At 55.6% G+C, this 9,919-nt stretch overlaps 2 protein-coding genes across 5 annotated transcripts; one reads left to right on the top strand and one right to left on the bottom strand.

Annotated features, from left to right (window-relative positions):
- Positions 1–47: 47 nt before the first annotated feature.
- PFDN6 (prefoldin subunit 6) lies at positions 48–1,356 on the top strand. 2 transcript variants are annotated; one of them, XM_010334016.3, is made up of 5 exons: positions 48–111; positions 260–410; positions 653–723; positions 805–929; positions 1,147–1,356. In XM_010334016.3, the coding sequence occupies exons 2-5, from the start codon at positions 347–349 to the stop codon at positions 1,274–1,276; spliced, it is 390 nt and encodes a 129-aa protein (XP_010332318.1). In that variant the 5' UTR covers positions 48–111; positions 260–346; the 3' UTR covers positions 1,277–1,356. The 2 variants fall into 2 exon arrangements, with proteins under 2 accessions (XP_010332318.1, XP_010332317.1); XM_010334015.2 differs by having other exon boundaries at positions 91–119.
- Positions 1,357–2,002: 646 nt separating this feature from the next.
- RGL2 (ral guanine nucleotide dissociation stimulator like 2) lies at positions 2,003–9,844 on the bottom strand. 3 transcript variants are annotated; one of them, XM_010334019.2, is made up of 18 exons: positions 9,124–9,844; positions 8,697–8,896; positions 7,339–7,422; positions 6,908–7,086; positions 6,724–6,774; positions 6,337–6,634; positions 5,817–6,068; positions 5,629–5,732; positions 5,437–5,521; positions 5,289–5,357; positions 5,003–5,077; positions 4,370–4,402; positions 4,130–4,251; positions 3,940–4,035; positions 3,748–3,859; positions 3,348–3,638; positions 2,776–2,890; positions 2,003–2,663 (listed from the first exon to the last, which is right to left on the bottom strand). In XM_010334019.2, the coding sequence occupies exons 2-18, from the start codon at positions 8,853–8,855 to the stop codon at positions 2,452–2,454; spliced, it is 2,337 nt and encodes a 778-aa protein (XP_010332321.1). In that variant the 5' UTR covers positions 8,856–8,896; positions 9,124–9,844; the 3' UTR covers positions 2,003–2,451. The 3 variants fall into 3 exon arrangements, with proteins under 3 accessions (XP_010332321.1, XP_003923186.1, XP_074254008.1); XM_003923137.3 differs by lacking the exon at positions 8,697–8,896; XM_074397907.1 differs by lacking the exon at positions 3,348–3,638.
- Positions 9,845–9,919: the final 75 nt, after the last annotated feature.

Consider the following 9,919-nt stretch of genomic DNA (forward strand, 5'->3'; position numbering starts at 1 on the left):
TAAACCTGTCAGAACTACACTTCTCATCAAGGGTCAGAAAGAAACTTCCGGCACAGTCTTTTCCCAGCATTCTTTATTTACTTCCGGGTTTATTACTACTAAAGGGAGAACGTGAGTAGGTTAGGATTTCAGTTGAGGGGCTCCGGGTTTCGCGTTTCGCTCGTCATCTCCTGGGAACAGGGTGGAGTCGATATCCGGGACGTGGGGAGTTTGCGGTCCCCCTCAGGGCTACCTCTCAAGAGTGCCATCATTTCCGCAGGCCAGATCAGAAAGGGGAGCTCAGGTACCTTCCAGAGAGTAAGATCCAGCGCCCTTCTCTCGCTCCCCTTAAGCTTTCATCCCCGCCATGGCGGAGCTGATTCAAAAGAAGCTGCAAGGAGAAGTGGAGAAATATCAACAGCTACAGAAGGGTAAGGGAGCAGGGTCAGCGTGGCCTCGCCCGATGCACTCAACCCAAAACCATACCAAGATAAGGTCTGTTGCCCCATTTGGGCCTTCGCGTGCGGAGACTTTCCCGCATCAGTACTCGTCCCTATTCACTCACCGGCTGCCCCCATCTTTGCCTACTTCCTCAGATCCGTTTCCTGACTAGGATTGTGGGGATAGGTGGCACATTTGATGTTTCTAATCTTGCCTTTCCTCTCATCCCCAGACTTGAGTAAATCCATGTCGGGGAGGCAGAAACTTGAAGCACAACTAACAGAAAATAATATCGTGAAAGAGGTGAGGGACTGGGACTTGTGGGGCGAGGAGGGGCCTGTACTGGCCATGGTTCTGATCACATATGTCCCATCCCTCCATCAGGAACTGGCCCTATTGGACGGGTCCAACGTGGTCTTTAAACTTCTGGGTCCGGTGCTGGTCAAACAGGAGCTGGGAGAGGCTCGGGCCACAGTGGGGAAGAGGCTGGACTATATCACAGCTGAAATGTGAGTCTAACCGAACCACTGGAGTAGAGGTGTTGAGGAACCATTGCAGAACAGCTCTCCATAGTCGCCCCTAGTCCTCCAGTTCCTCCAGACCCTTTCCAACACCCCTTCTGCGCCCTTCTCTAGATCTCAAGAAAGAGATGGAAATCTTTCTTGAGTTTAGCACCCTCCATAGTAAGTCCCACTAATTTCTCCTTTTCTGCTTGTCTTTCCTCAGTAAGCGATACGAATCCCAGCTCCGGGATCTTGAGCGGCAGTCAGAGCAACAGAGAGAGACCCTTGCTCAGCTGCAGCAGGAGTTCCAGCGGGCCCAGGCAGCAAAGGCAGGGGCTCCTGGCAAGGCCTGACCCCATGGTGGGGGAAGGGGAGGGGAGGGAATGAGGCAGCTCTAGGATCTATACGGTAGCTAATAAAATGTAAAAACACCTGCCTTTGTTTCCTGATCAGGCATATCCCCACAGCCCCTTCCACCTTAACACACACCACCTATAGTACTCCCTCAAGTCCAAACTCTTGCATTTGAAATCTGTGGCACGGTGTTCTTTCTTGAAAGTGAAATCCCAAATGTCCTCAAACCTTCTTTTAACTCTCCCTCATCTTGGTTGGCATGATTCTTTTAGAAGGGCATTTACAACATGTCATATTGTGAGAGGAATGTCAAGTTTAATTGAAGAATACAGTTCTCTAACATGAGGCCCCAAGAAATGTGGTTATCCTCCTTGCCAGCAGTCTTGACATCTCTATTAGTACTTTTCAGCCTCTTGTCTTCCTAGAGTTTGCTTGAATGTAGCTTAAACGGACTTAAAATCCTGGCATGTAATGTTATACGGTTTGTAAGTCCTCCCAAGTTTATATGTTGCCCATAAGGTTGTTCTGCCATTCCTTTGTCCTAAAATTGTTTTATACACATTTGCAGCATTGTTCTGAGGAAACTGTTCACCAAGTACCTCACTTTTTGCTCCGTTCTTGGGGATAGAAAACACTGCCCCTTCCTGCTCAATGGCATCTACCTTCAGCCAGTTCCCCACCCCACTCATAGCAGCCAGTTCATACACACTGCAAGGACAGGGGAATAGAATTCACGTAGTGTTTTGGTTTATTATCTTAGTGTTGTCACAGTGATAGAAACCCCAGAGTGGGAAGAGGAACTCCTGTGAGTACCTACTTTTTGCCATCCCCATCTGCCCTGGGGCTCAGAGCCTCGAGGCCTTTGCTTGGCCCTTCACATGTTAGGATACGGCCAAGAATCAGAAACTGATCCCTTTTTCCAACACTACCTGTGTGCTGCGCTGGTGGAAGGTGGGAAGCTATACACAGGTATCCAAGTTGGTTATAAGATTACCAGTTCCCACAGGGCTGGATTTCTCAGCTGTCTGGTAAACCAGTGGCACTTCACTGCCCCAGGGTGGCTGGCCACCTTTCTGAATTTCTGTCTCATTGTGAAACGACAGCCACCATTCAGGATGGCTACCCACATCTGGTATGAACACCATGACTTCTGTAAGCCAATGAGGCTTCCTCCTCAGAACAGCGCCCGTGCAATCTTCCTCCCTGTAGCTTTGATTCTGGGAAAGGAGCCCCCTCCTCCCTCACTTGGAGGAGTCCCTGAGGCAGATGGGCCGCTGGTGACGCCAGGTGTAGCAGTAGAGGACCGTCGCCGCTGCCGCAGGAGGAAATCGTGTGAAGCTCCATCCATGGCATAGAATACATTAGCCGAGGCTGGGATAGTCAGCTCTGTAGGTTCGGAGGGTGGATATCAAGCACACACACAGTCGTTTCCCCCCCACAGCCACCCAGATGTGGAAGCAGCCCACTCTCCCAGTGCCTTTGCCTCATGGCCTCTGACCTCGCTCCCCTGGTAGCAGCTGTACCAGCTCATACTCTGAAGCCACTGCAGAGTCACGATTGTTTTTCTTAAGGACACGACTGACGACACTTGGAGCCTTGTCCTGGCTTGTCACCTGGCAGGACAGGAGACCAAAAGAACAATCAATCAGCCATGATTTCCCATCCTCTACCCTTAGCCACTGGACCCAACCACAAAAGGTTACTGTGTCCAAGGCTTTAAAATGAATAGGGAAACTCAATATGGTGGCTTCCTATACCCTGTAAGCCAGCCGACATGGTACCCAGTGAAATGGCTGCTTCCCTGTGGGGAAACTGCTGTTGATTCTGACATCTTAATATGACCACCAAAAGTTTAAGGTGCAGCAACTAATGCAAAATTGCCATCAAAATAAAACAAATTTCAGCTTGTACTGAAGACTGGAGTTTAGAAGATAAAAAATGTAACTGCCAAAACCAAAGGTCAAAATTAAAACTACATTCAATTCCATTTGGCTGCCCAAACCTCCAACAACATTTACAGTCCAACAAGACACCATCCTTCACCCCAACTCCATCCCAAGGCTCCCTCACCAAAATGCTCTTATAGACACTGCCATCTTCCCCCAGCTCCATCTGGACTCGGATGATTCGGCAATCAGAGGCCCCTGGCCCAGATCCCCCTCCCCCATATCCAGTTCCCCCAGAGGCCCCTTCTGCACCCCCACTCAGCGGGGAGCCACAGGAGGCTGAGCGGCGGTGACCTCGAGAAGGCCTAGGGGAGGAGGCTGGCGGGGAGAGGTGGCTGGGGTCAGCTGAACTGTGCAGGGATGGACTGCTTTCCAGGGCAGAGTCTAGTGACGAGACAGATGGCCACTTCATGTGCTAGGAACAAACAACATGAGGGGACTGGCATGAAGGCAGGGAGGTTAAAGAAGAAACATTTACAGAGTGAGGGTCAGCGTCAACGTCAGAGGTCAGGAGCAGAGCTCACCTGGGCCAGCCGAGTCAGCAGGGGAGCAGGAGTTGCAGGCACTTCGTCTCCCCCTATACTGGACCGGTCACAGGACACAAGCGGGGTAGGGACTCCAACAGAGCCCAGAACCCTGCAGTGGCACGAGATTGGGAGGATCAGAAGAAGAGTGGAAGTCCCGAGAAACCGCCCCCCAGCCAGTGAATCTCTCACTCTGTCCACTGCGAGATGACCAGCGTTGGCCGAAGCACCCGTGGGGCAGGAGGGTCACTGGAACCAGGTGGCTCCACCTCACAGGACACACGATGGCTGGATTGGGGGGCAACAGGCAGAGCTCAGGACATGACACCAATCCCCCACACATGTCCAGAGCCCTGGAGTCCCAACCTCAGCCACCAGTCACCTCTGAGCCTCTGTAAGTGGCCGGAGCCCCTGCAGCCACCGTTGGATATCATGGTCAGGTTGGAGGTTATAGCCACGACATTCATTCTGGAGCCGTCGCAACTCAGAAAGGACTGCAAACTCCTGGGAAGGAGCCCTCAAACTGCAGGAGCCAAAACTCAGGGAACCCTGACTTTTCCCCCCTCCCCTTCTTGGGACAGGGATAAGGAAGTCCAGCATCCAGCCCAGGCACTCCGCTCACCTTCCTCCGCTTGTCAAAATTGATGTATCCGTTCTGTAAGGAAAATGGGGATAGGGTGAAATTATAACCCTACCTTCCAGACCACTGAGAGAATATATCCCCTCTTAAACACACAGCCACATTCAGTCACAACCCTTGACCCTTTAAATTGAATATCTCAGGTAGACAACAAGTCTGCTTTGCAGATGAGAAGACTGGATAGGATCCCACTGGATAGGATTCCTTATCCAGAGAGAATGAGGAACTTGCCCAAAGTCTCCGTATTTGTTTGCTTGACAAACTCGAGCAATACAGCAGGAGCCCATTGCAAAACCTAGATGTGCTTACGTTTCAGGCATGTTCTGAGCATTTGACAGATACAAATTCATTTAACCCCCATAATAACAGATTGATGTAGATGCTATTTCTAGTTTCCCATTTACAGATCACCAAGGCAACTTGGCACAGTAACAGATCTGGCTTTGACTCCAGAGTCCCACACTCAACTGTTGAGAGCCCCTTGCAAGGGGGGGGTCTGTGTGACCCTGCAGCCCACTTGTTACATCTTCGCAGTGACACACACACACACACGCACAACACACAGCTGTCTGGTAAACCAGTGGCACTTTGCAGTGACACACACACACCACTGACCTCCAGCTCATCCTTGGAGGCTGCATCCAGCATCACAAGGTCCTTCAGGAAGGTGCCAAGGTATGGGACTACACCCTGAGGTAAGGGGTCAGGATCAGACATGCCTGCCATTGATGTGAGGGCCCTCCATCCCTCCACACTTGCCCTCTCCACTGCCTCAGAAAACAGATTTCATTCTCCTCATCTCTGTGTCTCCCTTTCCCAACTTCGGGCTGCTCCCCGCAAACACACTCCTCACTCCTTCACAATCACCACCCCCAAGCCCACCAGCCCACTAGTCACTCACCCCACCCCGAGAGCCAGACCTCGGGGCCTTTTTGGAGTGTTGCTCCAGAGGAGACTGCAGCTTCACCTCCTGGCAGTGACAAAGTAAAGAGACATGGGGAGCAGTAGGGAGCAGGGAGAGGTGGGAATGCCAGAAACTAGGCTCTCACCTGCGCGAGCAGCTCCCGGCTCTGGGAATAATTATCCTTCTCAGAGAAAATCTGACAGAGGCTGGAAAAGACTCGGAGGCTGTCCCTGGGGAAGGGAGAAGAATGGCCCTAAGGACAGGCCTGGCTCTGTCACCCCCTCTTCCCTGCCCTCTGAGGAACCCCCACCCCAATTCAGTGCCTCAGTCTCCCCACCTGGTTGCTTCCCCCCAGGCTGCCCGAAGCCTGTGGATGGGGCTGGACTGCAGGGCCGACACCACAGCATATACTGAAGAGAAGTTTCGGAGCAGCCGGCACTCCTGTGGGGATCAAAGAGGAGAGCTAAGGCCATGGAGCCCTCTCCGTGCCACCTCAGCCAACCATGGGGCAATCCTGTCTCTCACCTCTGCCACACGGATCCACTTCTCCAGGAGCCGGGCCCTCTGCGGGGGACGGAGTGGCCGTATGGTCACCTCCCCAGGCCCCTCTCCGGTGGAGGTGGCCCCCAGGACAGAACTAACCACTGCCCCTGCCACCTTGTTGAACTGTGTGATAGTAGCTCGGACAGATGGGCAGAGGTGAGAATGTCCTGGCCGGTCTCTGTGACCCCACAGGCCTCCCAGGCACTGAGAGGGGATCAAATTGAGAAACAGCTCCTGCAGGGTAGAAGTGAGAGGTTAAAATTCATAGTCAAGTGAGGTCAGCCTTCCAATACCAGGGATCTGAGGATCTCAGGTGGCCAAGGAACTAGAGGGGCATAGGGTTTGAAGGGTGACAACCAAAGGGAAAAGGGGAAAGTCAAAATGGAAGGTGAAAGAGGTTAGGAGCTGGATCAGGAAGGGGTGGAAGCAAGGAAAGGATCTGGAGTCAAGGAGAGGTTAGTAGGGGGTCAGGGGTTACAGGGGTCAGAGGTCAGGGTCTCACCGCATCTAGCAGGGTCAGCTGTTCGGCCAAGTGGTCAGCGAGGAACACCAGGACATCCGTGGGGTCAGCAGGGGGATCGCCGGGGAGGGCCAGGGACTTAGGAAGGTCGGGGGCCTGGGGGTCCACCCGGGACCGGAGGTTGCGGATGAGGTCAGCGCTGCCCCCCCCAACACCCTTCCCTGCTGCATACCCTGTCTGAAGTAAGAAGCTCTCAAGCCGGTCAAGCTGACCCTTGGCCTCAGAGCCAAAATCCTCAGGGTGAGAGGCCAGCCAAGTTGACAGTACAGAGATGGCTACCCTGGGAGAAGGGGAATCAGCTAAAGGTGAGAGGTAAAGCTGCAGCCTGGAGAGAGGGGACTGTGAGGTTAAGAAGCAGAGGTCACTCACTCTGTTGTCCTCTCTAGTTCATCGGCAGGATGAGATTCAAGGGCTTCCAGCCTGATGGGGAGAAGAGAATTTATCTGTCTATTTTTCCCAAATCCCCAGTGGCCTTGCCTATTGTGGTGGGATGTTGGAGTTTTAGGAAATCCAGACAGACATTCCACGACCCTGGGTCCCTTATGACTCTGACCTGTCAGCCATAAGCCCTAGCAGGGCAGGCGTGGAGGTGAAGGCCCGGTGGGTGGCCAGGAAGGCTGACATGAAGGTCACGTCAGTCCCTGATGTCCGGCTATCCAGTAGGTGTCTGACCAGGGCCTCCAGAGTGCCAGCTCGGAGCCGTCGGGAAGAACGCGGGGGAGGCATAGGGACCTGGAAGACACGGAGAGATGATCACCAACCCTTTCTCCCAGTCCCCTAGATTTCTGAGGACAATCCCAGACCTAGGAGATGTTCCAGACTTATTTTGCTGATATTCAGAGAGGGCAAAAATCTTGGCCTATGTCACACGGCAGAGTCCAGAACTCCAGAACTCCAACCTAGCACTCTGGCCAGAAAGTCAGCCAGAGGAAAGGAAAGCGGGAGTGAAGGGTCAGAGATAAGAAGCTAAGGTCATGATCTCACCAAGGGATCAAGAGGCCGATACTGGCGGCTTGTGACGGTAAACACGGCACCATCCTCCTCCTCATCCCAGACAGACACAGGGGCCTGGAGGAGCAAGGAAGGGGAAGTCAGACAGTTCCACGCCACCCCCCACTGCCCTCAGCCCTCACCACAGGCCCTGCTCCTCCCTCTGTACCCCTCACCTGTGGTGGCAGGGGATAGTACCAGCGAGTGCGAGGAAGGGTGGGGGGGACTGGTGACCCCAGGTCTCCCCCACTGGGGCCCAGGCAGCCCCACCCCAGCCGCCTCAGGGCTTGGTGGAGTCGAAGGGGCTGCAGTGGAGGGGTGGATGGAGTACAGGAATCCTGATCCTGGAGACCCCCAAAGCCCCTTCCCCCCAGAGCTGAACCCACAAAAGACAGAGAAGCAGAGTACAAAGGGCAGGAGTGGGCAGCCAGAGGCAGCGACCTGGAGTAGCTGAAACCTCAGTCCAGGCACTGCCGCATGCCCCGCCCCTCCCCACCAAGGACTAGACCAGCCTAGAGAATTAGTCCTTCTCAGGCCCCCTTTCACCCTGGTCCCTCGGGTAGCGCCTCCACTATCTCAGCCCTAAGGGACCCTCGAAGGTAGCAGCTCCAATCCTAGTACAGGAAGGAAAAGGGGAAGTGGGATGATTGGGGGGGGGGGGTAGACTCAGAGAATCACGTGGCTCCAGCCCCTCCCCCGACCGATCCCGAAAAACCAGCCCTGCCAGTCACCCTGCCCTCACCTAGTATCTGGACCTAGGAGTTTAGGGCCTCGGGGCCCCAAATCCAAATTGTGGCCCCTCCTGAGACCCTAAATCCTGCTCCTGGCCACCACCATTAATCCCTAATGAAAACAAGTGACCATTCTGTTCTGGAACTGGCAACTTCCCGGCGTTGGGGGTGGGGGGGTAAATGGGGGAGGGAGGGGAGGAGGGGTCATGAAATCTGAGGGTTCCCTCCCCTATCCCAGAGTCAGAGGAGCTGGTTACTGTGGAAACAAACCCCTCCCCGCCAAACAAAAACAAGGAGGGAGAGAGGGACCAAGACACAACTATGCTCAGAGAGGCAGGCACACTCAGGCAGAGGCAGAGAGGGCCAGAGACCCGAAGGAACAGCCAGCCAGAAGTTCCAGGCAGGAACAGGGCAGGTTCCTGCCAGCAGGTCCTGAGTCACACTGACAGAGAACCACAGAGACGCCAGGACTCCCCGCCGCAGGGAAACGGACCGACACCCAGGGAGGCGCGAGAATAACTGAGACTAGGAGGAGGAGGAGATGTAGGGACCCAGAGACAAGAGAAAGGTGGAGACTTCAGAAATACATACGCCCCCTACCTCCCACCACCTGCGTCTCACCTCTTCTTCTTCTTCCTCCTCCTCTTCCTCCTGCCCCCCGCCCACGACCCGGCCACCCGGGCCCCCACCCTCTTCCGGGTCCCGGCTTCGGAAGCTGCTCAGTACGACTCCCCCGGGGGGGCTCGTGTCCAAAAGCAGCCGCAGGGGCCGCGGGAGCATGGCCGAGTGAAGGAATCAGCGGGGTCGGGCCATGGGGGCGCCTGGGGAGAGACGGGGTGGGGTGGGGGTGGAGAGTCAGGAGGGCGCGGGTGAGCGGGGCAGGGAAGGGACGCGGGTGGGTGTCAAGAAGACTGGAAGGGAGTTCTGCAGGAAAGCTGGGGGAAGGGGGCAACAATGGGGTGGAATGGGGGGCCTTTAGGTGCAGTTGGGGGAGAACGGGGTCACGAGTACGGGGGCGCGCAGGGTCACAGGGTGCTCAGGCTCTGACCTGCTCGGGAGGGGTGGGGGCAGCGTGGGTCCTGGGCCGCTGTTGCCGTCCGTCTCCGGACCCGGACCGAGTCCCCTCCCCGGCTTTTCCGTACCCCTTGAAACCCCCCCGCCGGGCTCCTAGGCCTCCCGCCCTTTCCGCTCCCCGCCGCGTCCGCCCGCTCCGAGAGCAGGAGCCAAAAGGGGAAGGAAGTGAGGACAGGAGCCAGGGCCGCGGACTAGGGGAGCGCTGGACGCTCAGGGGCCAGAACCCAGGAGCCCAAGTTCCTAGCTCCACTGTCCTCCACCTCCGCACTCCGCGATTCTGGAGACCACGTCGCCCCGCACTGAACTGCAATAAAGATTCCTGTCTCCAGCCCGCGGGGGAAGGCTGGAGCAGAATTTGACATTCCCTTCCCCAATAAGAACACGACTAAAACTCCCGCGGGAAGCTTTTCAGGCGGAGAAAGAGCGGGTCACTCCACCCCGCGGGGTTACGCTCCCCACCCAACCCACGAATGTAGCGGAGCGAAATCCCGGCCGGGTTTTCCGAAAGGCCCTCGGTTCCCGCCCCCGCGTCAGGAGGCGGGGCAGGAAGTAGCCACTTCCGGTTCCAGATTCTGTGCTCTGGAGCTTCCGGCGCTGGGGCTGGGATCTCGGCTGGCTAGGTGTCGCCCCGCCGATGGAGTCCCTACTGCTTGCGGACATCTCATGCGCCAGTAGTAGCCCCCGCCGCCAAACTGTCGACGGGGCGTTCTCTGAGGGATTCAGGGTCACTCTGGAAGTGACCAGAAGTGATTGGAAGATTTATTCAGGTT

The sequence above is a fragment of the Saimiri boliviensis genome, chromosome 4 (assembly GCF_048565385.1).
Source record: "Saimiri boliviensis isolate mSaiBol1 chromosome 4, mSaiBol1.pri, whole genome shotgun sequence".
Classification (NCBI taxonomy): Eukaryota; Metazoa; Chordata; class Mammalia; order Primates; family Cebidae; genus Saimiri; species Saimiri boliviensis.